Raw genomic sequence first — 27,937 nt, 5'->3', positions numbered from 1 at the left:
GGGAGAATTACGGGATGGGACCTGGGGCCTTCCCCAAAACCTAGGCTCGATTTTTGCCAACTGAAGTGCAGCAAAAGGAAAACCGACTCCGCCTAGGACTCTGTCTTCCGCTGGAGTTTGTCGGCCCGGGCTGTTTAATATGATGTGCACTTGGGGTTTGACCTGGGGCTTCGGCACCTTGACCCCACCCTCTTAGAGACTAGGCTGGGACATGAGTCAGTGTTGCTTTCCTAAAAGGAAAATCACAGCCACGTTAAGAGGACTAAATGAGAGAAAGGTACAAAAGTAGCCAAGTGGCCAGGTCAAGGGTCACACATGAACCACTCAGCGGAGATGTGGCCTGCGCTGGTCCTGGCTGGTTGGCCTAGTGGGGGCGCAGACCCAGCAGGGGCAGCAGTGGGAGGCAACGGGTCAGAGCCGGACAAGAGGCTGGACAGTGCCCCTTGCTGTTCACTGCCCCACGCCTTGGCCCGAGCGCATCCATCCTTCTCTACTTGGGAACTTGGGACTTTGAGCCCCAGCTGGTGAGAGGAGGGGAGTGAGCGGCAGGCCAGCAGACCAATGGGCCCTGGAGGTTGGTGTAGGGCGGGGCTTGTGCTGCCATGGAGAGGAGAGAAGCTGTTCTGTGGGGGAGGAAGGGGCGGTAGGAAGAGGACCTGGAGATTGAGGGGAAGGGAGAGCAAACAAAGGGGTCAGGAGGGAAAATAATGCCCCGGCTTCCTGAAGCCCTGCAGAGTCTGGGCAGGGAGAGGGGCCGGGCTAGAGGGCACCAAGAGGGCCACAGGCGGCCTAGGCGGGCGGTCCTCCATGGCATTGTTTGAAGGGGCCGGCTAATTGCAGAAGCAGCCTGAGTCTTAGACCCTGGCCCAGCCCCCTCCTCCGTCCAGGGTGCTGGCAGCCTGAGCCTTCAGGCTGCCTGGCCACATGGAGCCAAGTCCTGAGCCTCCGAGTTTGGTGAGGGGGACAAGGGGCAGGCTATGGGGGTCGCCTGCGTGGGGTACTGCAGGAGTGTCACCCTGAGGATGTGGCATGGGGTTCCTCTCGCCTTGAACATAGAGCGCTGGATGGAGGTGTGCTGTCCACTCCTGTCCGCAGCCCCTGTTCCCCGCTCCCCTACTCATCCTGGCCCTCCCACAGGAAACAATGAAGGGAGACACCAGACAGCTCAATGGAGAGGACGACGCCAGCGGGAGGGAAGACTCCATCGTCACCAATGGGTCCTGCAGCGACCAGTCCTCCGACTCCAAGGACGCTCCCTCACCCCCCATCCTGGAGGCGATCAGCACCCCGGAGATCAGAGGTGTGGGGCTGTGGGAGGAGGGTGGGCAGTGCAGACCCTGTGCCCTCCCGGCAGAGCTCAGGCAGGCATCGGAGGGTCTGGCTCTGACAGCCCCTCTTCGGGGACAGGAAGAGGGTGCAGACAGCCAGGCCCATTCGTCTTGTGGGCGCAGCCGTGGCCTCCCCACTCTGCTCTCCCCTCTGCTTGGATTCTGGGGAGGTGGTTCCGCGCTGCCGACCCCCTGTGCATTTGTAGGCGCGATGAAGGGGTGTTCGCAGACTTCTCAGGATTCTGAAGGGGGCCCCCTCTGCTGAGCTGGGACTGACACCGCTTCCTGGCCTGGGCCCACCTGGAGCCCCCTTACAGACCACTCAGCTTCTCCCTCCGGAGGTTTTGTCCCCACCTGGTTCAGAAGCCCCTGTGTTGTCCAGGCGATTGTTGAGCAGTTTCCTGCACATAGTGCCACACACTAGCCCCGGTCTTTAAGCGGGAAAGTGTTTTCTGTCTTTTTTGGTCACCACAATAGCCACTCCCCACACGTGAGCCCCTGATGTGTCTAGACAGTGCAGACGCTACTGTTCCGAGAAGTGCAATCGGCTGCTGAGCTGGCAGCTGGCTCTGGCGTGTTGGCTGCCTGCTACGTGGGACTTGAGTGTCCTGGGGCCCGTTACATGCCCGGCCCTGAGCCTCGATGCTTTGTGAATGCCTGGGCGACTGCAGCACTGAGGGGCAGCGCGTAAATCCCCAGATGCCAGTGGGTTTGGGTGAAGCCAGCCCGTCCCCGTCGCGAGGGCGGAGGAGGCTGCTGCCCAGCCCGGAGCTGGCCCCAGCCCGGCTCGTTTTGCCCTCTGCAGGCCGAAGATCCAGTTCCAGGCTGTCCAAGAGAGAGGTGTCCAGCCTGCTCAGCTACACTCAGGTACTGGCTCCCTTCTGCCTTTTTCAGAGTTGAGGGGAATTTCCACTTTCATCAATGCTGAACCTGAGGCATACCGGACAGTACCTGTAAAGGGGACTTGCTGAGTGATGAGTCTGAATGCTGCCAGGCACACAGGCCTCAGCAGCCTCACGCATTCATACATGCCAAGGATTTTTTTGATGTCGTTAAAAAGTTACTTTAGTAATTATGAAGTTTTTTTTTTACTATATTCCCTGAGCCTAATTTGAAAGTTTTTTTAAAAAATAGTTTTATATATACAAGATGTGGGGTACAGGCCACAGATGCAGAGGATGAGAAGATTCACTAGAGACAGAGTGGGGAGCAGAACAGGCAGATTGCCTGAAATTCACTGCTGAGGGGAGGGGTACAAGACAGGAAAGGTCTGCTGCGCCATATGGGTCACCTCTCTGGCCAGCTGGGGATCCAAATTGTGCCACAGTGGCTGGCAGTAGTTTGATAATGCTGGGTCTTTAACCCCTACACCACCAGGGAGGCCCCTGTCATTACAGTTTTAAAGAGAAGGGAATGGACTCAGTCAAGGCCATGCCTAGCAAGTGCCAATCCAAGGCCTTCAGTGCCAGCAGGACCCCAGCTGCTGGGCAGTGGTTTGTGCAGCGAGGGGCCTGCAATCCGCGCCTAAGTGACTCAACCCTTGAAATTTCTGCCAGCTCACTGTGTCAGGAATTTCCCTCCTGAGACAGCTGTCCTGCCGTTTCTACCAGCCCCAAGCTGGGACCGCTGACCTGGTCTCCCTCTAGGTAGGCATTTGCTTTTCCTTGTATTTCTTGTTTCCAGTAACTTTCTCAGTCAGGTCTTGATTCCGTGACCCTGCGGCATGAGTGGCGTAGAGCCTTGCTGGAGCAAAACCAGGCAGTTGAAGTTATTTTTCCTTTGGACCAATACTGTGAATTTTTTCAGTACCACTCACTTCACCCTTCATTGGCTACATCTTCTAATGCTTCATTTATAAAGGATTTGACGGGGGATGGAGATGCAGATGAAGGTGAAGACGGAGATGGTTCAGATACGCCAGTGATGCCAAAACTTTTCCGTGAAACCAGGACTCGATCTGAAAGCCCAGCTGTAAGTTGCCCCAAACTCCTGCCCACAAACCTCACACTCACCCACATAGCAGCCTGTGTGAAAACAGGCCTTTTGTCTCTCTGGGGATGTGGACAAAATCTTTTGAAAGTGGAAAATGAGAGCAAGGATCAAAGATATCCTTGTGGGGGTTTTCTTGCTGATGAGTTCATTTTAAATGTTCTGGGAAACACTCTTGGGCCTACCCAGGGATGATGGTACAGGCGACGGCTCAGTGGCTTCTGATGTAGGGACGTCCTTCTGGGGTGACTCCCTCTTTGAGTTGAGGTCTGGGACTGGAAAGGCAGCCCCTGTGCATTCATTCCCAGTCCATCAGGGAGCAGCCTGGCCAGTACAGGTGCAGCTCAGGGTCACCTCTCTACCTGGTGTGTCTTCCCCCTGCACAGGTGGATGAAGATTCTGGTAACTTCTATCCTGGGTTAAATATGAGCTTTCATATGTAGTTTTGAACACAGGCCTGAAACACCCAAAAGTCATGCCATTTTTTATAAGATTTGTTATCTAGGCATGCAAGAACTAGGGTACAGGCCAAGGTTGCCAGGCTGAGGAGCAACCAGAGACAGAGTGGGGAGCAGAACAGGCAGATCCACTGAAATACACTGCTGAGGGGAGCAGTGGGCAGGTCAGGAGAGGTCTGCGGCGCCATGTGGGTCAGCTCCCTGGCTGCGGAGTACCACAGTGGCTGTGGAGAGCTTCGTATTGCTGTGAACTCCTTACACCACCAGGGAGGCCCAAGTTCGTGCCATTTTCAGGCAGATTCACTGAAATACACTGCTGAGGGGAGCAGTGGGCAGGTCAGGAGAGGTCTGCGGCGCCATGTGGGTCAGCTCCCTGGCTGCGGAGTACCACAGTGGCTGTGGAGAGCTTCGTATTGCTGTGAACTCCTTACACCACCAGGGAGGCCCAAGTTCGTGCCATTTTGAGAAAGAATGTTAGGAACGCCTCATTCAGTACTTCGTTCCAGAGAAACTCAATTGACCTAATAATACCTCTTTGGGGGATAAAAAGTTTGGTTTAGAGTCAGCTTGATTTCCCTTTCAACCCCATTTGTAGGTACCAGCTTCAGCTTCACTAGGCAGAGAGGGAGCGGACATGGATACAGCCTGCTTGCCTGGTAGACGGCCAGCCCTGTAGCCCTCCTCCCCAGCTCCAGAATCCCACTACCCGGGGGCTGGGGTGCGAGCTACTAGTACGAGCCTCACCCACGTGTGAGTGGCACCTGCAAGTGCCACCAAATGCCATCCTCTTGGCCCCCGCTGAGACCCCGTCACTGAAGACCCCACGCTGATCCTCTCTTGCTTCTAGGTCCGAACCCGAAACAGTGCCTCCAGCTGGGAGAGGCACAGGCCCTCCCCACGTTCCACCCGAGGCCGGCAGGGCCGCCATCACGTGGATGAGTCCCCAGCCCCCGTGGAGTTCTCGACTACCACCAGGGTTGGTTCCCGGCACAGACCCCCGCGCCTGCGTTCGGTGTGGGAAGGTCGGCCTCCCTCCGCCACCCAAAGTGGCCGTCTTATGTATAACCTGCTCCTTCCTTCACTCCGCCTGCTCAGGGCCTTGCCTGTCCTCTCCTGGGTGCTGGGTAAGCTTCTCTTCAGCCCGGCGCTTCTCTCCAGGCCCAATTGTGGGATGCAGGAAGTCCCCTTTGGATGGGGCGCTCATTCCCCTGGAAAGGAGCTCAGATCAAACTTGACATTCGGAGTTATGTTATCTCCATGGTGTCTACAGGCTGGAGGTGACCCTGGAGTCGTGGCCACCTTCCCCTCCTGTGCAAGGGTGGGCAGGACACAACAGCCCTGAAGTAAACCAGTGGGCCTCGCTGGTCTCGAACCCTCTCCACCTTGCTCTCCGTCGGTCCTTTGTCACTGACTGTTTCTTCCATCAGTTCCTTGTTCCTGGCAATCACTCTTGGTGTGGTTTCTGTCTTGCCTTAAGCCTTCGCTCTTTCTGCTCGGGAATCAGCTGAGGGTCACCAGTGGTTCTGGCCCCCGCCTGGTTGCATGGGTCCGAGCCCAGCTTGTGTCCTCTGTCCACAGTCCCTGCGGCGGCGGGCAGCGTCTTCAGCGAGCACACCGTGGCCGTCCCCCTCCAGCCCCTACCTCACCATTGATCTCACAGATGACGACGTGGTTCCTCAGAGCAGCAGCACCCCGTACACCCGTCTGGCCCAGGACAGCCAGCCGGAGACCCTGGAGTCCCCACAGGTGGACGTAGAGGGCAGAGATGCAGACAGCACCGAGTACCAGGTACCACTGGGGAGGGCAAGCCAGATGGACCCTGAGGCGCTGCGCAGTCTCTGCTGCACCTTGGTGGTGGTTTGTGACTTGTCACTGGAGATTTCCCAGTCTGCAGTGTGACCCTTCCTCCTTGACCCGTCTTTCCTCCCTGACAATCCTCAAGCACTGTGTTACCTGTTTACTGATTTTCTGAGTCTTCTTGCTTACACATACCTTGATGGATGCATACTTTGCTTGTATAAATCATCTGTGAGATGATCCTGTTCTATTTGACATGAATTACAGACAGCTTCTTCCTTCCCTATTATCTGATGTTTTGCTCCATCCTTATTTAGCCAAGGAGCTTCAGTTTCACGCACGTCTTGCTGTGTGTACTCGTGTATGTATGTCTAAAGCCTGGTTTCCAACATATTACATTAGCAGGTCACATGTTAGGGTGTGTGAAAGGTATGTGTAAATATATGTATGTGGGTATGTATATTTTTTAAGTTTATTTATGCTTTCAAGAGCTGAGCTATAATAGGCTAGAGATACAGGTGAGATTATCTCGAGACAGTAGGGAACAGAACAGGCAATCTATGGAAATACACTGGTGAGGGGTAACAGCGTTGAGACAGGAGTTCTGCTGTACCTGGCTGGCGGTGTAAGTCCTGCTGCATGACTGTCATACCTTCATAGGGATGAGACTTAACCCCTGTGCCACCAGGGTGCCCCTTAATCAGTTTTTGAGCCATGAGAAGTTAGAAATGATATTTCTGTTCACAAAGACCTCTGTCTGGTGTTGGTCCCTACAAAGCCTTGAACCCTGTCCTTAGAGGATCAGGGCTCTTTTCCTGCCAGGGTTCTGCCTCATTCCTTCCTGTGATTCTCTTCCAGGATGGGAAGGAGTTTGGAATAGGGGACCTCGTGTGGGGAAAGATCAAGGGCTTCTCCTGGTGGCCTGCCATGGTGGTTTCCTGGAAAGCCACCTCCAAGCGCCAGGCCATGTCGGGCATGCGGTGGGTCCAGTGGTTTGGTGACGGCAAGTTCTCAGAGGTGAGCTGATACAGGCTGCAAACCAGCAGTGCTCTGCTTTGCTTCCGTTCGTGAGCTTTTTTTCCACTCAAGATTTTATTTATTCATGCATGTGAGCTCTGGAGTATGGGCCAGAGGTGTGCGTTGGGAGGATACATCAGAGATAGACACTGGGAAGCAGAGTTGGGCAGATCTCCTGAAATACACTGCTGAGGGGAGCAGCAGGCAGGTCAGGAGAGGTCTGCTGTGCCTTGTGGGTCAGCTCCCCAGCCAAACCATTATACTGTTGCATAATGCTCAGATTTTAACTCCTGCTCCATCCAGGGAGGCCTGCAGTGGCTTTGAAGACAACAGCCTGGACAGCTTTTTCCAGATAAATAAGGGCATGTTTGAGATTGTTCAGAAGGAAAACAAACTCTGCCTGTGTTAAAGGCTTAGTCAGAAATGCGGGGTCTTGTTGGCCCAGAACAGTCTACTCTTCCAGGAGAAAGAGCTGGAAAGTCTTAGGCTGAGGCTCTTGTGTGTTATGATTTTATTTCTTTGTGTGTCCAGGGTGGATTCTGAGGAGTTAGACATGCCCTCAAAGGTGTCAGTGAAAACACCTGCTGCAGAGGGTCATTTTGTCCTCCTGAGCTTGGCAGTAAAGTATATCTTAGGCTGTTGGGTCCTGGTATCACCTGGCAAGTATTAAATAAAAGTTCTTTGCAGAGGTGGTGATTTCATTGCTTGTTGAAAATTGGTGTTGGCACTTTAAATTTTTGGTACTCCACTGGGTGAAAGCTGTGTCTTGTGCAAGGGGCTCTTCATTCTCATAGCCTGAAGGCATATTCTGAACTGCCCAAGGTTTGCCTCGTCCACTACACCCACAGTGCTCTGCCACAGTCTCAGAAATGATGGTCCTGCCCTAAGTAAATTTAGGGAGGATAGAAGCTGATCAAACTATTGTAGGACTTGACCTCAAGTTGAGTCTCTTCCCATGAATTGGGCTTCTGGCACATTTGCCACACATACACTGAGGTTCCCAAGGAAAACCACAGGACTCCAGCTTGTAGTACCATTAATTCTGCATGCTATAGCCCTACTTAGCCAGCAGGGGGAGCAGAAAGAAATCCTGAGATCACATTGCCCTGGAGCTACTAATTGTAGAGATGGGGCAAAGGCTTCAGGAAAATGAAAACAGGGTTGTTTGTAATTACATTGACCCAGTGAAACATAAATGTACTTTGTAAGACTGGGTCTGATGCTAATAAGGTGAAGGGTGGGCTGCACATGTAAGGGGTGGGTTACAAGATGTGACCTCTTCTTTCACCGGGCCAGTTGATAACATGAGACACAGGAACTGCACCTGCATTTCAGTGTCCCACAACATTGCACCCTGGCCTTTCCAATGGGTGTCACCTCAGCATCAGTTAGGCTTCCAGGTTCAACTTGGAGGTGCATGAGTGTGAGCACACATAGCAAAGAAGGAAGCAGACATCTCATGTCCAGTTCCATAAACACCCCTGGAGTTTCCTCTCTACCCAACGACAGCCCAGTTGGGTCCTTCATGGCCTTGGGGACAAGGAGCCAAAGATTTATAGAACTAAAAACTACTTAAGTCTGCAAAGTTCTGTTCTTTAAACATAATTACATTAGCTCAAGTAATGAAAGATTTAATACTCAAGTCTTTCAAAGACTGCTATTTGTCCATGAAGGAGGAACTTGTGCAAAATCACCAATTTTGGAGAATCTTCATGAATTTCAAGATAAAGCCATACCGGGGACTACCTGCTTTTTGCTTCTAGAATACAGATTAATGCAGGGTACATCTAACAGGTATTGCAAGGGCCACTTACTATGTTTCAGGGTCACTGGTGCTAGTTACAGTATACTTTCGTGTTTAGTATTATACAATTTGCTTTTTTCCCCTTTTGAATCTGAGAACTTGAACTGCAGGACCCTCAGACAGTCTGTAGCTGGATACTGACGATGACTTTGTCTTCTAGGTCTCTGCAGATAAGCTCATGGCCCTGGGACTGTTCAGCCAGCACTTTAACCTCGCCACCTTCAACAAGCTGGTCTCTTACAGAAAGGCCATGTATCACGCCCTGGAGGTAATGTAAAAGTGGGTGCAGGGGCCGGCCTGGAGGACAGTTACTGCGAGAACAGCCAGCTTCGGCCACCCGGTCGCCATGTGGCAAGCATGGCTGGGGAGGCTGACAGACTCCTTCCTTTGAGGAATGTGGTTCCAGGTCAATACTGGTCAGCCACTGAGGCCAGCTGCTTCTATTCTCCTTGGCAAGGGCCGTGGTAATCTGAGATACATTATGCTGTGTCCTATTGATGTAGGGACTTGACCAGTGGCTTTAGTCCAACATTTATAAGCCCTTGGCTTAATTAGACATGAATATCTTTTTGGATGCTTGTAATAACAGGATTTATTGCAGGATACCTCTCCATCTTAACTAGGCAAATGGATAAGCAATCTGGGGCATTTCTAAGAGGTGATCAAACGGCTGGCTGAAGCTTCTCTTATAAAAAAATGGCAGAACTAGTTCTGATATGCCCTTGGAGAGGAGCTGACCATTCACATTCCTTTCAGGGAAGAGGTCATGTCATGTTTGTTGATGCCTGCAAAGGCTCCCTCTCCTTCCATGGCCTCTTGCCTGTCTCCTGCATGGGCCTCCTTTCCTTGCACTCCAAGTCTAAGACAGCTGCCTCCTGTGAAAGTCCCAGTGTGAACAGGGAGTCTGCGCTCCAGCAGGGGGACCCCTGGGTACAGTCTGGTCAGCACCCAACCTTCCTACTGAGCAGACTTCATCTTATCTTGCAGAAAGCAAGGGTGCGGGCTGGCAAGCTGTTCCCCAGCAACCCGGGAGACTCCTTGGAAGATCAGCTGAAGCCCATGCTCGACTGGGCGCATGGGGGTTTCAAACCCACCGGGGTGGAGGGCCTCAAACCCAACAACAACCAAACAGGTGGGTGTGGGTCCCCGTGACAGCCACTGGCAGATGGAGGTGTACCCCCGGGAGACACAGCTGCTTCCCTGGGAGCCCCTTATTTCTTCCCAGCTTTCCAATGGTCAGTCAGACTGGGCACACCCTCTTACCTGGGGCTCCTCAGGGTTCCAGGAAGACAAACAGCCTGGCCTATATCCTGCGCATTTTCCTAGCAGTTTTTTTCTTTGAGGAAAAAAGTTCTTATTGAGAAAGTGGGCAGTAGTTTAAACTGCAAAGCCAAGCCACCCGGAAACCACCCTAATGTTCTAGCCGATACTATCATTCCTCCATTAAAAGACAGACCGATGGGCACATTGGCCCTCCTAACACCCCACATTTGTCTGACAATCCGTACATTTAACAGTGTTTTCTGTTTCATTTTGTTTTCCTCCCAAAAAAGTGAATAATAAGTCGAAGTTGCGCCGTGCAGGCAGTGGGAGCTTAGAACCCAGGAGACACGGTACCTCTCGCGATGCTCCTGCGGCCTCTGCACCTCCTTTCTGTTCCTTGGCATATCCTGGTGGCTGGGAAAATCCAACCTGTTCATGAACTCACCTACCCTGCACTCCCAACCCTCACGCGGCCTTCAGGCTGACCTGACTGGGTGCACTTCTGCTCTCGGGACACTGTTGGATTTCTGCTTTCCCCTCTTTTCTCAGTATCATCTCAGATTGGTTCACTGAAGGATGCTTGATTTCCTTTTTGATGACTGCATCGTTTTCTCTCCTAGGAGCAGTGTCAAATTGAACCGTGTCCCTTGTAGATGATGCTGAATCTTTGAATAAGCATACAGATGAAATTGATAGAAATAAGAAAAGATTCTTTCACATTTCTCTAATAACCAAATTAAAAATTTTCTAATAGCTACATTAAAGAGTAGAAGAATTCTATATTTAATTCAATCCAGTATTTCCAATTTGTTTGCATTTCCAGTCTCTGAGAAGTTGAGATTTTAGTTTCTTTTTCATATTTACACAATTTCGTCTATTTTACTCAACTTACAATAAACCTTGATCTGGTTGCTAAATTTCATGGGAAATAGTTGATCTAAATTATTGTGAGTATTTAGGTTGTTTCCCTGAGCTAATAAACATCAGCTGACAGCTTTAAAATTCACAGCAAAATACAATGGAAGACTCAGCCCATCCCAAAATGCACGTTTCAGGTTCCCTTGCGTGGTTCTCTCTGCACGGCCTGCCTGGCCAGCAGGATGTCAACCGTAGATTCAGCTTGTCTAGTGTTCTTGTACTGAGTTTAAGAAGTGGCTCTTCTGTATTTCAAAAGCCGTGTAAAACCCTGCATATCTGGGCAGAGGCGAGGGTCTAGTAGGCTGTGACCGTTGACAACACCGCACAGGGCCCATCCTGCCCAGTTGCAGCCGGGTACCTTCCTAGGGTCACTCTGTCTGCCAAGCCAGCTCCCGTCACTGCCACCTTCTTATATTGCGCAGAGAACAAGACACGAAGACGCACCACAGAAGACTCAGCCACCTCCGAGTACTGCCCCCCACCCAAGCGCCTCAAGACCAACTGTTATAACAATGGCAAGGACCGAGGAGAGGAAGACCAGAGTCGAGGTGATTGTGGGGACGGAGGGCACTGAGGACCCCTGGTCTGGGAGGTGCTGAGGGTATCCAGGGAAGGAAATAAGCTTGAACCTCAGCTCACAACTTCTTTTCTCAACAGAGCAAATGGCTTCAGATGTCACCAACAACAAGAGCAATCTGGAAGGTATAGACTCCTCTCTTGTCCTGGGTGGTGCTCAGACCTGCCTTGTCCAGCTTGGGCTGCCCTGCTGGGTTTAACCCCTTGCTCAGGTCAAGGTGTTAACCCCTTGCTTCATGTCAAGGTGTGGGCATTTATAAAGCAGCTACCTTTTATAGATGTTAACCCAATTTTGGCTGAGACTGCTTTTGACCCTAACCGAAGTGGACTGGATGTTGGTTAGAGTTATGTGAACCAGGACAGCTCAGCTGGGAAAAAACCCAAGCTGGGAAACTGTGACCAGAGGCACCCACCAGTCAGCCCCAGCATGAGCTGAGATGGCTTTGAGCTAGAAGGGAGACACACTTGGCATCACTTTCTCTTCAGTCCAGCCAGTCTGCTGCCTGAGAATCCCACTGGATTCAAACTCTCAGTTGCATTGAAAAGAATTTGGAATATGCCAGGAGGGAACTTTCTCTTCAACATTTTTTTAAAAAAAGATTTATTTATTTATTTATGCATATAGAACTAGGGTGCAGGCCAGAGGTACAGGGGTGGTGAGAGGATTCACCAGAGACACAGTGGAGCAGCATAGGCAGATGGACAAAAGTACACTGCTGAGGGGACTAAGGAGCAGCACAGGGGAGGTGTGCAGTGTAATGGGGGTCACCTCTGGGGTGGAGATCAAACTGACATTGAAGCAGCTGAGGCTAACTTACAATGCAGCACGTTAACCCTTTAGGCCTAGCTTTTCTTTTTAAAAGAATGATTTACTCAGTTATAGAAAAGCTGGGGTGAAGGCCCAGAGGGCCTAGGGATGAGAGTTCACCAGAGACAGAGCAGTGAACAGAAAAGGCACACTGACTGAAATACACCGCAGAGAGGGGCAGCAGGCAGTTCAGGAGAGGTCTGGTGCCATGTGGGTCAGCTCCCTGGGATGACAGTAGCTTGATGGAGCTGTGTCTTTAACCCCTGCACCACCAGGGAGGCCTTGCTTCAGTTCCAGTTACCTATTGAGTATGGCTCAGGGCTGGTAGGCAAACCACCCTGGGAAAGCTTGGGTTAGGAGCTGTGCCCGGTGACCCAGGCAGCTTTGCCACTCACTCTCCCACCCCTGCCTACCTGGCCATTGTTGACAGTGAGCCCTCACCTGATAGAGAGTAGAGGCAGGCTCTTGTCTAGCTATCATGGTTGTGGAGTTTGTCCTATGTCTTCTCAGAATGAATAAGAAATTTAGGGTCACCACAGAATTGCTGAGGACCCAGACTTACAAGAATTGCGAAGATTTTGAAGGAAGGGCTTGCAAGACCAGCCTCTGCTGGAGGAGGCTGTGTTCTTGGCTGTGCTCCACTTTTAATTGCTGACCATCCAGCGAGGGTATTGTTGAGCAGAAGAACACCAAGAGGGCTGCCTGGCACAGGGCTTGCATGGGACGCCAGTCAGGGCTCGAACTCTGGCTGCAGCTTCGGATGTGGGTCGGAGTTTCCACGGCAGTTCCCTGTCTGTCTTACAGATAGCTGCTTGTCCTGTGGTAGGAAACACCCCGTGTCCTTCCACCCTCTCTTTGAGGGTGGCCTCTGCCAGACTTGCCGGGTAAGTCCTCCCCTCTGCCACCCTGGAGTGAGCCCTGCCCCCGCCTTCTGTGTCACCCGCATCCTGTCACTGACCAGAGCACCTGCCTGTAGCCATTAAAGCGGCCTGCTGAGGCCTTCTGGGCGCGGCCTCCACCTCTCAGCAGAAGGGTGGGGAACAGGTGCTGCCTCTGAGGCCCTGCCCGTGGGCCCTGCACCGGGCACCAGGCCACTGTGACAGCGCCCGGGACCTTGTCTCAGCCAGCGGATGGGCGCGGCTTGAGGCGCTGGCTGACTCCAGGGTCTCTGCCGCAGGACCGCTTCCTGGAGCTGTTCTACATGTACGACGACGACGGCTACCAGTCCTACTGCACCGTGTGCTGTGAGGGCCGCGAGCTCCTGCTGTGCAGCAACACCAGCTGCTGCCGGTGAGGCCCGGACCGGCCCCACGGGGCAGCGGGGAGCCACGTCGGGCGGAGGTGCCAGGGCGGCCCCGCGTCTGGGCTCCGGTTGGGCCCGGCCGCGCATGGCAGCCCCTGGACAAAGGCCAGACAGGGTGGCTGAGAGGCTCCCCTGCAGGGCGAGTTGGTCCTGGGCATGCGCAGTGGGCAGGGCAGGTGGCTTCCCCAAATCACAGCTTGTTCCCCTGAGGGAGAGCAGTCGCCCACTGGAGTGTCCCGCGCGTCTCCCCCGGGAGCGGCGGTGAGCCCTCTGCTGTCCTGCAGGTGCTTCTGCGTGGAGTGCCTGGAGGTGCTGGTGGGCGCCGGCACGGCGGAGGGCGCGCGGCAGCAGGAGCCCTGGAGCTGCTACATGTGCCTGCCGCAGCGCTGTCACGGCGTGCTGCGGCGCCGCCGGGACTGGAGCGTGCGCCTGCAGTCCTTCTTCACCAGCGACACCGGGCTCGAATACGTAAGCCGGGGCGCGCCGCCTTTGGGCCTCGGGCTCCCCGAGAGAGAGGGACTAGCAGACTTAGCCCGGAGGCTCAGACTGGACCCCCTGCAGCTCGCTCCCTCTGCGGGTCCTCCCATCCCTTCCTCTTGGCCTCTCAAGGACACTCAAGGGCCCAGTGAGTGTTGTAGAATGAAGTCTTCTGAGCCAGGGACAGGAAGGAGGGGCTTGGGCACGCATGCTCAGCCCCTTTCCAGTTTCCCTGGGGGGAGCCCCGCCCTCCTGTGGCAGGAACGTGTCTCCGTGTGCGTGTACACATCTGTTTCAGTCTCACTGTGCTCCGTGTCAGAAAGGCCAGACTGCCCACTCTGCCAGGGCGCGGGTGCAGGCGAGGGCCCGAGATGGCCGAGTGCGGGCTGGGCTCCCTCGGAAGGTCAGCCCTCCCCTCCTGCAGAGGCGGTGTCTTCCTCCCCCTTCACTGACCTCCGTGACCTTCTCCAACATGGCAGGAAGCCCCCAAGTTATACCCCGCGATTCCTGCAGCCCGAAGGCGGCCCATTCGAGTCTTGTCCCTGTTTGATGGCATTGCGACAGGTGAGTCCGAAGTTCCCTTAGGATGCTCACCTGGTACGGGTGTTTGTCCGCAGTGACCAGAAATACTCCTGAGGTGATCTGTTTGTCACCTGTTCTCAAGAAACCTATGGCTCCTTGATTCTCAAAACTCCCATTTTACCTAGCTGACCCTCTGAATCCTTGAAAAGACAAGTATGTCTTAGCTGTTGTATTTGATTTTATTTGTGTAGGTATCTTGGAAAATTATTCATTCCTTGAGCATAGCATGTGAGATAGTGCAGGGTAGTTAAGCAACTCCGCCAGTGTCTCTAGTCTCTGTTCCCATTCGCTGAGGTCTTTCCATGGAGAGAATAAGCACACAAGACGTGCATATATGTCTGCCCTTGAGGCTTTGTCAGTTCAACTGGCTCAGTCCCAGGAGCTGAGTCCTAGTAGCTGTTTCTCCAGAGCAGGCAGAGTGAATGGGCTGCTTAAAAGCTTGTCATCATTTGTGTGTGTGGGTGTGTGTGTGTGTTCCAGTGTCCACCTACCTGAAAGATTCACCACTTTAATGATGGCTCAGGTTGTGGCCACTGATTATGCTCTCCGCTCTGGCTATTCTGTGTCATCACATAATCTATAGTAAAATGAGACCTCCACATGTCCCTCAGTCCTTAGGGTTCTTGCCTAAACAGGGATCTCTTAAAGATCCATGCCCATTGCCTGGACTCGCGTGCAGCTGGGTATTGGCTGTGCACCTTTCACTTTGAGTGGATTTCCCCAGTGGGTGCTGCCCAGTTGAATCATTTTCCTTTACAAAACCCTGCACTCTGGAGTTCTCAGTGTCTAGGAGAACAAGTTCTGTGCCCTCTGCTGGGTCTCACTTGATTCTCACTTGCCTCGCTGGGCCTGAGCTGAGTCCTCACTGTGGTTTAGGGCACTAGAGGGAGGGGCCTGTACAGAACAACTCTGGATTCATTTTCTGTCTCTCTAACTTCCCACAGGATACTTAGTCCTCAGAGAATTGGGCATTAAAGTGGAGAAATACATTGCCTCCGAAGTATGTGAAGAGTCCATTGCCGTGGGAACCGTCAAACACGAGGGCAACATCAAATATGTGAATGATGTCAGGAACATCACAAAGAAAAATGTGAGGGCAGCCTGTGTGCATCTGTGGCTCTGTGGCACCCTGCCCGCCTCTGCCTCTTGAGCCCCTCCCCTCGTGCCCTTCCTTGTGTCTGGCATCTGGGAGGGACAGCCGTGGTCACATCAAGCTCTTGTGCCAAGATCCACAACTTGTACACGTCACCCAGCTTGACTACATCCTAGGATTCCCGAGCATGGTGTTGTCTTGCGTCGGTTCAGAAATAGGGACCTTAGTCACCAAGCTGGACTCTAGCTGTGATAAACTTAGCATCCCCCCCCCCCCGCGCCGACGGCGTCCTGGCGTCCTGGCTGGGCTTCGCGCGAAAAGGCTGCGGGAGCGCAAGGTCACCTGGCCCCCCCCCGCGCCGCCCCGGCCCCCTGCCCTCTCTGAAATACGACTGCTCTTCTCCAGATTGAAGAATGGGGCCCCTTCGACTTGGTGATTGGTGGGAGCCCATGCAATGATCTCTCAAATGTGAATCCTGCCAGGAAGGGCCTGTATGGTGAGCATCCCTTCCTTTTGATCATCCCAAGAGATTCTGAGTCAAGTGACATTTCCAGGGGAGCAGCCTGAGAAAGTGCTGCTTGCCCTCTGGCCGTTCATAACCTGTCAGCACTGTCCATGTCCCACTGTGACTCCTGTCCCAGAGACCCTGGTGAATGTCACATCGCTGATGTTCTTGTCTTGGAGTCATCCCAACATAAACCAGAACATCAGTCTTAGGTTGTCCTCAGAAACCCATTGGTTTCAGTATGATGGAGGGTGGGGTGACAATTTTGAACATGTTCTGTGGTCTTGTTTTTGTTACCTCAGAGGGCACTGGCCGGCTCTTCTTTGAATTTTACCACCTGCTGAATTACACACGCCCTAAGGAGGGTGATGACCGGCCCTTCTTCTGGATGTTTGAGAATGTCGTAGCCATGAAGGTCGGCGATAAGAGGGACATCTCCCGATTCCTGGAGGTAAGGAGACCTGAGGGTGCTGCTTGTCAGGACATCCTGGGTGGGGAAAGGCCCGCTGGCTGGAGGGTGGTGTTGCCAATGTTGGGGTTTCCCAGTTCTTGATGAGACATGACAATCAAGGGAGTGGAAGCAGAGGAGAGGTGTGCTGTGGGTCAGCTCCCTGACTGGGGATTGAACCCAAGCTACAGCCGCTGGCAATAGCTTAGCAACAATGAGACTGTAAACCCAGTGCCACTGGGAAGGCCACGCCCTGGCTCTTGCCAGTTTTTCCCCTCATTTTTGTTCTGAGAGCTGCAGACGTAACAGTCACCGACACTGCTTAATTACACCTTGAGCAGTCATAAATGCTTTTAATGCACTTACCTCACTTAATTTCCCCCTAAATTTTATAGTCCGTGCTCTAACAGATTATAGATCTCAGTTACTTCTTGCCACCAAATGGGTGGCACAAGCCACATTCTGCCAACACTGCATTTCCATAAGCAGTCTTTCCAGATTGAAAGAGGAGATTTTTTACCACTTTCTCGCTGCACATTCTGCTGTCCCGGGGATACCCTCTCTCAGCTGCATGTCTGATCTGGTCTTGCCCCCTATGAATGTGGGCGTGCTCTGGCTTCATCCTCAGCTAGATCCTTGATGGGGCTGATACCCTTCTGTCAATAGCCAGGTCACCTCCGCAGCCAGTGGCAGCCCTGTGCCACCCAGGTGAAGTCCCATTCTGTCTACTGCTCTGAATTCTGAGTGGGTTTTTTTTTCTCTCGCCAGTGCAATCCAGTCATGATCGACGCCATCAAAGTTTCTGCTGCTCACAGGGCCCGATACTTCTGGGGCAACCTGCCTGGGATGAACAGGTAACTTGGGCTCAGAGTGGACAGGTAATAGGCAAGTTAAGCACAGCCAGTGTTGACCTTACCGTGGATTCATAGGACATTCTCTCAGCTTCCAGAAGGAGCTGGCTGTGCTGAGTAACAGCCTCCTGGGCTTTAGCCCTGCCCTTGGTGATGTGGGCTGATGCCTTTCAGGATGTGCTGGGACCGCATGGACCTTCAGGCCAGGACGCCTAGAGGACTCATGAGTCTCTACTAGCTTCTGCCTGTTTCTTATAGAGCCAAGTGCTGGAGCAGATCATCTTTCCAAAGCAGGGTGCTCTTGCTCCCACAGCCCCCCCCCCCCGTCTGTTGTTCTGTGTGGGGATTGACTGAGCTGTCTTTGTTCCATGCCCCGGTGCTGCATGTCTGTGGTAACCAACACATGGCAGAGCTGAGGAGACGATGAGTCACCCACAAGCTCGCTCTCCCTCGTGTTAATCAAGCGCTTCCCCATATTCCCGTCAGTCCTTTCATGGTGAACACCACAAAGTAGCTTTGCTGAGAATTCTCTCCTATGTGTGGTTTTGGGGGAGATACAAAATGTGAGGTTGCGTTGATACCCCAGACTTGTAAATGAGTCAAGCATAGAAAAATTAGCCTATAGTAGGAAGTGTTGGAAGCATAAGAATTCTGGCATTTAGGAACTGAGGACAGAGGTGAGAACATACTAGAGTATACTGGAGGGTATCTTGGGGAAGCTGGCAGTTAGACTTATTTCTTCAGCCAGTTGGCTGGTGTTTGTCATGCCTGGGTGAGACGGGCTCACAGAGCGCTCTGGCCCTTGCTATGCAGGCGCTGTTGTGACAGTTGCCATCTCAGTGTGAGCTCGTCAGAGACTGGTCCTACCTGGGGCGTTGACGAGTTCAGAAGACAGTGAATGATCTCTGGGTCATGTCTTGGTTCAGACTGTGTCCGAGCAGGGCTCGCCTTCTTTGGGAGAGCATTCCAGGTAGAAGAGAGAGTAAGATGCGACAGTGACAGAACAGTGTTGGGGTTAAGACAGAACCCTGAAAGACAGGGCTGGCGAGGGGGCCAGTCAGTGGCTGGGAACCTCACAGGAGGTTTAGGCAGATGAATTGTCTTAGGTTCATGATACTTTCTGGTAAAAGGGAAAAGGAATGGGGAGACCAGTGAGGCACTGAGGAAGGAGGCTGGCTGCACAGGTCAGTGGGCCTCTCCCTGGGGCGTGGGGACTTCTGTGCACTTAGCAAAGAAGGAATTTGATTCTAGGACTCAAGCATTTGTTGATGTCCTGGATGTGGTCAGTGTGAGATGAAAAGGGTCAGGGAAGACAGACAAGATTTGCAGCCTGGTTTGTTTTAAGATTTGATTTCTACTGCTCTTCTGTTGGCTCCGACAGGAGGGTGGTCAAACACCCACCAGGCTGTAGACCCTCAGAGCCTTCAGTGCAAGCTTGTGTGTTTCAAGGGCTAATCTAGAGTCAACACGCATGAGGCCTGTCCTGTGCCCCCGGGTCTCTTAGCTCCCTGGGGCATGTAAGGAGATGCTAATGGTCCCTGGTGAACATTTGAATCCTGAAGGGATCTAAGGGAACATTTCATGGGGATTTCCAGTCCCCCCTTGGGCAGGGTTTCATCTCATTTGTTTTTGGCCTTGAAGTTTCTTACTGTCAGGGATGGCTGTAATTCATCCACTCTGATTCAGACCTCTTGCGGCTTTTCTGCTCTGGTACTGCTTAGCACTTGAGTCTCTAAATGTTCTGTTCCTCCCCCCTTTGCAGGCATCTCTTTGCTTCTTTGCATGTGCAGATTTCAATGGTGTATGTTGCAGGACAGCTAGTCCTGGTGAACTGCCTCCTGTCCTACCTACATGTTGACTCACTTGGTCCTTAAAACCTGAGGCTATCCCCTCAGAAGTCAGCCACCAAGTGATGAGTTGGATATGCAAATTGGGTCAGGTAGGGAGACACATAGGATGTAATAAAAGTTGAGGCAGGAGACCCACACTTTGTTGGAAGTCATCGCATGCCAGTGCCTTGAGGCTGGACTCAGGCTTGACCTGGCTCCTTTCTGTGTGCACACCTCCCACTCCTCCCCCTAGGTCTCACGCGCTCCTCAGCGGTAGCGCTAAAGTAATAATGACATTTGGGGTAGGTGAGCTTTTGCTTCTTCTGGACATCGAGCTTGTCCACCTCAAGGGGCCCGTTCAGTCTCCGGCCACCACACACAGGCTTACGCAGTGCCATTCTCATCATGTATTTGTAACAAGTTCACTGCCAGAGCACATTTTGCAGCTTAAGGTCCTTACTCCCACTTTGCAAGGCGCCCAGCTGAGGCCCCTTTGCAGATGGTAGAAAGTAATGGGTTTTGGCTGTTCCCAGGCCCGTGATAGCATCAAAGAATGATAAACTCGAGCTGCAGGACTGCTTGGAGTTCAATAGGACAGCAAAGGTAAGAGGTGCTCACCACCGTCTGTACTGGTACCTTCTGGGACATGCACTTGGTGACTTCCAAGCTGGGACTCGACCTTGGTCCCACTTGATCTTGCCCCTCTCCCCACATAACTCCTGGGTGCTGGGTCTCTTTCACTATGTGAACACTCTGTCCCCTCTTTAAATGCATAGAGGAGGAGAGGTTCTCAAGGAGCAAGTAATCCCTAAGGAAGGCAACCGAACTCTCTAGTTGTAAAAGCACATTCCAGAGTCACACATCTGTCAGCTGGGCCTCTCAGTAAGACATGAGTAATTAATGAGGAGTTAATACTTATGCCCCCCATAATAATAATGACGTCCATAGAATTCTCAGTGCTCACACCAGAGAAGCCCCATTCATTCATCCTCTAGAATATGAACAGATGTTTACTTGCTTTTTTGCTCCATCTTGTTTGGTCAGTAACTGTTGCCTTGGCCCTTCACGGTCCCTGGATCTCTGGCTCGCGCTGAGGCTTGACCCTTCCTGTCCTTTAACTTCATGGCTTTTGCGGGAAGCACAGAATGTTCTTGTCCCCGTCCTTCTCATTCCCTCTGCCAGCCCAGCCTGGACCCTTTCTCCCCCACGCCCTGCCTGCCTCCAATCCACAGCGCTCCTGAGTCCCGCCACCAGCCCTTCATTCTGTGCTCACTCCATGATGTCGTTTTGTTCTCCAGTTAAAGAAAGTACAGACAATAACCACCAAGTCGAACTCGATCAAACAGGGGAAAAACCAACTTTTCCCTGTTGTCATGAATGGCAAAGAAGATGTTTTGTGGTGCACTGAGCTAGAAAGGTGAGCAAGGCTGCCCATGGAGAGGGAATCATGCAGATAGAGAAGAGGGGAAGCCGCCCGACTGGCTGTGTCTTTCCTGCCTCCTCCCTGCCTGTTTGCAGGCTGGGAGTTCTGCCCTCTGAGTCGGTCTTACTTCCTGCTAGAAGCAGCAGAAGGGTGGTGGTGGTAGGAATCTGGAACACGATGGCATCAGCCAGCACCGTCTCGGCTATGCTCTCCCAGTTCTTGCCTGCCCCGACGTGCTGGGGACACTGGGATGCAGCTCAAGAAAGCCCCATGACATGCCATTGCGCTTGCTCAGAAGATCCCTTTCGCCGAGGTGCTGGTGCTGTTGGCGCTGCTGCTTAGCTGCAGTCTGTCTGTCCTTCCCCACCTCGGCTAAGGTGGTTGTAGATATCCGATTCAACAACCAGCTTGTAGATCTCAGTTCTCCTATTATGGTTTATACTTTTTTCTTACTTTTTGTTTTTCTTATTTTGTTCTTATTTTCTTGCCAGAAATGTAGTCAAGGGCTATGAATATTCTTCACATTCTTGGGTATGTCTCAAAGGATTTGCTGGCGTATATGCATTCTAGATGTTTCAGTCCTATAACCAATTTTACTTCTTAGCCTTTAACAGCTTTTGGTATCAAAAACAGTTCCGATTAGTAGAGAGAAGCCGGCGTGTGACCTTGCCTCTCCGTTCATGCTGCTGTGGCTCATGCTGCACTTTAGTCCTGGGTTGACTTGGGATTTGAGGCTTGGCTGTTGGCTGTCATGGAGACCAGGCAGGACACAGCCCCCCCAGGGTTTGCATCTGTGGCTGCTGCTTAACACCCACACAGCTGTCCACCCACTGGTGTGAGTTTTAATATTAATTGTGAACCTGGGGAAGCAGCAGCCCCAGTATATCTGGAGCCTCTTCACCAAGCCTGGGGGAAACTCCCGAGCAGGCCCTTGGCATATTAGCTGCCATCTGCCACTAAGGCCAGTGTGGCTTCTGCCAAGTGTGTTGGAAACTGAAAGAAAATGCAGGCTGCTTCAGTGTACTCCCAGTAAATTACATGAGCATCTGATGATTAAAAAGGTCTCTTTCTGCAAGAGTCCTTGTTTCTTATGAAGAAAATTGTCTAACTTCACCATCGTGCATTTGGAACAAGATACGTGTCTGTCTTGGCTGTCTGTCTTAGCAATCTCTTTCTCACCGGAGAGATACCCACTGAACACCAGCTCTGTGCCAGGGTGTGTGGTGCTAGTGCCTGGGGAATGCCCGGAGCAGGTGCCCTCAGGATAGTCACCTGTGTTCTGAAGAACCGGAGGACTTAGCCTGGCGGGGCTTGCAGAGAGGGCTCACGTGGAGGCCTGGGGAGACAGGACGCAGCGTAGAGAGCAGCACTGTGCTGACTGGTGAACCTCTCCCAGAAGTTCCTGGCTGCTGGAGGGGGCACTTCTGACCTCCTGTCTTTTTACTCTGGTGCCCCTCCCCCCAGGATCTTCGGCTTTCCCGTACACTACACAGATGTGTCCAACATGGGGCGCGGTGCCCGCCAGAAGCTGCTCGGGAGGTCCTGGAGTGTGCCAGTCATCCGACACCTCTTCGCCCCCCTGAAGGACTACTTTGCCTGTGAATAGTTGCCCAGGCAGGCGGGGCGCCTGGGGCCCTGGGTGTGCCAGGGCAAGCCAGCACCCAGGAGCTGCTCCCGGGCCCCGCCTTCGTCTGCCCAGCTGTGTGGTGCCGGCCAGAGCAAGTGCCCTGGGCTGACCTGGCGGGGGCAGCCGACGGGCCACCTCCCTCTGCACAGTTCAGACCTGGCTGCTCAAGGCAGCCAGACACGGTGCTCATTTTGTTTTCTAAAACTTTGAAACTTGAAGTAGTTAGAAGATGGCTTTTTCCCCCTCCCGGGTTTTACTGCTCAGTCACAGTGGCTAAGACACCACAACCACAGTGCCGAAGGCTCGCCAGCACTCAGGCTCATGTTGGAAAGTCAGCCCAGACAGGTATGGCAAGACTAAGTTTTTTAGAAGGCCTGTGGTTTTTAAATGTCTGCTGCCCCTTGTTTCCTGGAGCAGGGAGGAGTAAGCCAGTAGCTAAGGAACAACTTCAGACCCAGGGTGCTTTTTGCCTGGGGTAGCAGAAGAGGAAATGACAACTATGTCTGTGTTGAAGTTCCCTCACGGAGTTCCCCTTGCCTCAGACAGGGCTGGGTGCAACGTGGAGGCCCACTGAGGCGTTTCCACAGCGATGATGATTTCAGCAGGGATGACATCATCATCACATTCAGGGCTATTTCTTACCCCAGACAGGTCAGGGCTACTCTCAGCTGAAACCCTCCCAGTGACTGCAATGGACCCCTCAGGGAGCTCAGGAAGGGGTGGGGCAGTCAGGAGATGCCCAGGGTTGGCTTCTCTCTGTCCTTCCCCAAGTGACTGGAGTGAAGGAGGCTTAGGTGAAGGCCCCCCCCCAACCTACCCCCACAAGGCACCCTCCAGACCTCCAGGCACAAGTCCCCAAATGATGACATCCTAAGTCCTCAGCCTTTTTGTAAACTGAGAAGCAGTGACCGCCAGGGCCGGAAACACCCCGCCAGGGCCGGAAACACCCCTCGCACTCCCCCTCATCTAAGATGGAAGGGTGAAACTGCAATATGAGTGCGGCCACCCCTCCAGAGGTTTTTAAAGTCCTTTTTTATTCCATAAGTCGTTTTTAAGGGGTGGGGAGGTCAGAGAAGCTGCATTTCAGAAATGCTGCTGTAATGGTTTTAACACCTTTTACTCTTCTTACTGGTGCTATTTTGTAGACTAAGGAACAAAGTCAAGTTTCGTGGGAGTTTTTTTTACATTTTTTTTTAAAACTCAGACTTCTATTTTTATGTTTAAACATTTTCATAAAAAGTTTTTGTAACTGGAGCACGTAACAAGTGGGGAAAATTGTGCCTTGTCTCAACAGTTTTGCTAGGCTGAGAGATGACGGATGCCTAAAGTTTACCTTATGTTGAATTAAAACCAGTATTTCTCTTAACAGCCTGGTGTCCCTTTTGTTCTTCTGCAGGTCAGAGGGGTGGTGTGGGGCCGGACCTGGCTAAGGTGGGGAAGGTGGGTGATGGCAATAGACTGTTAATGGCCACAGAGTGGGCATTGCGTGGTGGTCTCCAGCAATGCTGTCCATCCCCCGGCCACCCAAGCTGCAGATCAGCTTCCCCTGCGAGGCTTTTGTTAAGAGATTTGTTTTTCTTTATGCAAGCAAGAACTGGGGTGTAGGCTAGAGGTGGGGGGGGTGAGAGGAGTTACCAGAGACAGTGGGAGAACAGGTGGATCTACTGAAATACACTGAGGGCAGCGGTGGCTGAGACAGGAGAAGTCTGCTGTGCCATGTGGGTCAGCTTCTTGGCAAGGAAGCATGGGGATTGAGCTCAGACTTGATAGTACTGAGGCTTGAACCCCTGCTTCTCCAGGGAGGCCCCAACCCTGGGATGCTTTTGCAAGGAGTCTGCTGGGGCCTGCCTCCAGAATTTGCATCTGACCACCCTTGGCTAGTGAATGCCTTCCCAAACCCCGAGTGTTTGTGTTCATTAAAGGCTGATGTCTGGGACAGTCATGTTCAGACTGTTTCTTAAAGCTCTTGGGTAGCTGATTAAGATAATTAACCACTCAAGAATCCCAGGGCTAATCCTCGGAGTTCCTGTGCCTCTGGGATTCACACGCACCTGGTTTTATTAGGGCTCCTATGTCCTATTTATCAAAGGGCACTTAGCCCATTGAGGGGTCTGGGAGTGCTTTCAGGATTCTAACGGAGCTGCCTAAGGTCTTCACTCTTTGGGGGCTTGTGCCTTTTGTTAATCTAAACCTACACTGCTACTGACTCCAATATTTGCCGTTTTTAGTTTACCAGGCCATTTGGCTGGAGTTCAGAGCTCACACACATATGATCCTTATTATTTCACTACTTTTCCAATCTTTGGTCAGGAAAAAGGAGCCAAGGACCCTCTCTGACTCACGGGTTTAAAACTTCAGTGTATGCAGAGAAAGATGTACAGTTTCTTCTGTGGTAACCTCCGTGACTAGTTGTGTGCCTTGAGATCAACTTACTAAATTGGCTGTCCTAGACTTCGAGTGAAGGATGAGAAACAGTTTAGATGCATTGGGCTAGAACATACAGGTCACCATGGTGAGACACTTGGCAATTAGCTAGCTGGGTTGGTGCTGTGCTGACGTGTTGAGACGCCAGGGGACTGCTCTATTAAGCCATCTTGTATACAGTGTTAGACCAAATGCCAGGGCAGCATGAAGCAAAACAAACAGTCCCGACCTCCAAACCCCAAGAGAGGAGATGGACTAGTCTTCAAGGTGAGTGGCCCTTGGGTACCTGGCCAGTTTTAGTGCAGGCTGGGGTGGGGTGTTGGAGTTCTGAATGTTCCCAGACTCAAAGGCAAAAAGGGATGAACATTCTGATCTGGGCCAGCCGTTGGGGTTTGCATGTAGGTCTTGCAGGTTCCTGGGCGGCATCTGGGTCATGGTGCATTGGCAGTTTTAAAAAAGCACAAGATCTTATTTTCCCAAGTGTGCACAGCAGATAGTGACTGGTGCTGCCTTAAAGTGTGTCCTCACACTCAACCATATCACCTTGGTCCTTAGGGGTGGGGGTGGATTTGGCATCTGGCACTGGCCTCTGGCTGATTCACAGCTATTTCATGGTGGTGGAATGGGGGGGGGTGTAGGGGTCAGCACGGGAAAGGGTCTTTGACCCTCTGTTCCTTTGGTTTTCCAACCACTGCTTCCAGAGTGCGCCCCCCCCCCCCAGGTCCAGAGCTCAGTGCCGGGTCCCTGCTTTTTCTCTCTATCCAGTCTGGGTACCCATTCAGGTTCCGTCTTCTCCAAACTTGTGATCCTGGGTTACTTCATAGCCACTCTGTGCCTTAGTTTACCCAACTGTAAATCGGGTTGCTAATAACCAACCTCATAAGACCGATGCCTGACACAAGTGTGTGTGAAGTGCATGGAACAGTGCTTGCTGCTAGTGCGGGCCCAGGAGAGGTCAGCTGCTGTTACTGACCCTGGGGGAGGCCCTTGCTACCTGATTATAGGCAAAAGTTATATAACACCCAAAGCTACACAAGGAGCTGTGGGTTGGGTCGGAATCTCTTCTGTAAGAGAAATCTGTCATTCCTCTTTGATTTCATTTGCATCGTTTTTAGTTTGTATAGCTACATGGTGCCCTTTCACACTTGGCCTACCTTCTCGAATTTCCCCTACTTTCTACTCCCTCCTTTCTGCCTTTCTTTGTGTTTTTTCAAGTTTTTTGAATTGTAAAAAAATTTCAAGCGTACAGAAAAGTTGCAAGAACAGTACGAAATATTCAGCCAAATTCTCCAAACATTGCTGTTTTGCCACATTTGTTTTGTCATCTCTCTTATTTTGGGGGGGCACTGTTTGAAAGTGAGCTACCGCCATTGTACGTCTTTATCCTTAACTCTGTCAGGGTGTGTTTCCTAAAAATCAGTAACTCTTACATAATTATTGTACTCTTTTACATAGCAATCCCTTTGATAATGAGGTTACTTACTTCCATTGTTAAAACAGTTGTTTAAAGAGAGTTTAAAATCTACAAAATCATTTCTCTTGGGTGGAAATTCTTTTTTCTTACCCTCTGATCTTCTGACCCAGATAACCTTAGCTAGTTTCTCCCCACAGAGACTAGGCCCTGAGCTAACTACTTGACCCTCTCATCTCCTTGGGAGTGGTCTCTTGGGAGGATGGGTGAACTTTAGTTAGGATTTTCTTGGACATAAAACTTCCTTGTGTTTGTCATTTTCCTCTAGTTTGTCACTTGAGACTCTCGACCTGTCTTTCTCCACTGATTTTATCCTCTACACTAATATTCTCCCGTCAATCACAATGGCCTATTTTAAAAAAAGATTTAATTATGCATACAAGTACTGGAGTACAGACCAGAAGTGTGGGGAGGTGGGAAGATTCACTAGAGACAGAGTGGGGAGCAGAACAGGCAGATTGATTGAAATACTGCTGAGGGGAGCAGAGGGGAGGCAGGAGAGGTCTGCCGCACCATGTGGGTCAGGGAGTGGAGCTTATGCCTTAGTAGCTGCTGATAGTCTGATACTGCTGACCTAACCCCTGTGCTACCAGGGAGCCCTAAGAGAATTTTAAGAGTCCAGAGGTTTGGTTTGTGTTTTTGGATCCCATCAAATTTCTAGGGCTTGATTGATGAAGACTATTTGTTTAATACACAAATATATAATATGTGGGTATAGGAACTGAGAGGGGAAAAGGATGGACTCTTGCAAGGAGGTGGGGGCAGAAGGAACTAACATGACCATTAACCCAGCCATAGAGACTCCTAAATCAGACTGCTGTGGGGAATATCATGGTAAAGATACAGAGATTGGGCCCATTGTGATATCTCCAGTCCCTTCAGGATTCCACATAGTTATCCAAAATCAGCAGCAAACAGGGCACTCCACAAAGAAGTGCACCCCTCCCCAAGAGAAAAGGACTATCAGGGCAGTCTCAGCACTGGCGGGGTGCAGCAGTCCTGCCCACCTGTGACTATGCAGGTGCTTATTTCTACCCCTCTCCCTCAGCAGGGCAGCAGCCTACCCATGATCTGTGCCATGCCAGGCCTTCTCTGTACTGACCTCCCTCAGCGGAGGCCACTCTACTTAGGTCACCTGCCTGCAACCATGCAGGCCTCTCTCTGCCTCCTGGGGCAGCTCTTCCTGCCCACTTGTGCCCATGCAAATGTCCTTTACTCCTCTGTCCTTTTCCTTAATAAACCTGCTCTTTAAATATAACCGAGTCTCTGTCTCATGGAGAAACTTGCCAGGGGAACTCGCCACACGCTGCTGAAAGGGGAGCTCTGGGGGAACCTTTCCCAGAGTGAACCCAAAGACCCCAAGCTCCAAAAACGACATCAGGAACCAACTAGAAAACTGTCTCTACCTCCGATGCGAGATAATTCAATTTGACCTCTGAACTTTAGTTTCCTCTTCTCTAAAATGGTGTCATTAATTGTTCCTGCAAGTCTTATTGGAAGCCTGTATGAGGCCAAGAATAGCAATGGGGGTCTTTGCTTGCCTTAAGAGGCAGAGGATGTAAACAAAATGACTGCAGGTACTAAGAAGAAAATAAGCTGGATGGCCGTACAGGCCCATCGCAGGGCGGCAGAGATGTCTCTGAGGCGACTTTTTAATATTTTTTTCAAAGCGTTATCACCTATATCACCGATAACTCTTTGCTTGTAGGAATTCATTGTAACACCAATTTTTGTTTTGACTGTTGGGGCAGAGAAATTTGCAACTGGGTCCCGCCTTCTAGGGGGCGGCACAACTACCCGAAGGGGGATTTCATTGGCTGCGGCAACCACGTGGCCTCAAGTCGACTCGCATCCCTTGGGCCCCACAGCCGTCCATCAAGGACCAGGCTCCGCCTGGGTGCGCCGCCGAGTCCGTCTATAAAAGGAGCCGGCGGGTGATGACGATC

At 51.8% G+C, this 27,937-nt stretch overlaps 1 protein-coding gene across 5 annotated transcripts; it reads left to right on the top strand.

Annotated features, from left to right (window-relative positions):
• The first annotated feature begins 924 nt into the window (after nucleotides 1-924).
• DNMT3B (DNA (cytosine-5-)-methyltransferase 3 beta) lies at nucleotides 925-22,922 on the top strand. 5 transcript variants are annotated; one of them, XM_004687287.2, is made up of 22 exons: nucleotides 925-954; nucleotides 1,138-1,300; nucleotides 2,134-2,195; nucleotides 3,189-3,299; nucleotides 4,623-4,751; nucleotides 5,354-5,563; nucleotides 6,431-6,589; nucleotides 8,554-8,661; nucleotides 9,381-9,525; nucleotides 10,997-11,122; nucleotides 11,232-11,276; nucleotides 12,763-12,842; nucleotides 13,136-13,248; nucleotides 13,546-13,729; nucleotides 14,218-14,302; nucleotides 15,265-15,410; nucleotides 15,819-15,909; nucleotides 16,221-16,369; nucleotides 17,135-17,220; nucleotides 19,580-19,649; nucleotides 20,345-20,463; nucleotides 21,934-22,922. In XM_004687287.2, the coding sequence occupies exons 1-22, from the start codon at nucleotides 925-927 to the stop codon at nucleotides 22,073-22,075; spliced, it is 2,553 nt and encodes an 850-aa protein (XP_004687344.1). In that variant the 3' UTR covers nucleotides 22,076-22,922. The 5 variants fall into 5 exon arrangements, with proteins under 5 accessions (XP_004687344.1, XP_004687343.1, XP_004687345.1 ...); XM_004687286.2 differs by lacking the exon at nucleotides 925-954 and adding an exon at nucleotides 9,947-10,006 and having other exon boundaries at nucleotides 1,144-1,300; XM_004687288.2 differs by lacking the exons at nucleotides 925-954; nucleotides 19,580-19,649; nucleotides 20,345-20,463 and having other exon boundaries at nucleotides 1,144-1,300.
• The last annotated feature ends 5,015 nt before the right edge of the window (nucleotides 22,923-27,937 follow it).

This window comes from Condylura cristata, unplaced genomic scaffold, assembly GCF_000260355.1.
Source record: "Condylura cristata isolate star-nosed mole 26May11 unplaced genomic scaffold, ConCri1.0 scaffold00022, whole genome shotgun sequence".
Classification (NCBI taxonomy): domain Eukaryota; kingdom Metazoa; phylum Chordata; class Mammalia; order Eulipotyphla; family Talpidae; genus Condylura; species Condylura cristata.
This window is presented reverse-complemented; position numbering and strand designations above follow the sequence as displayed.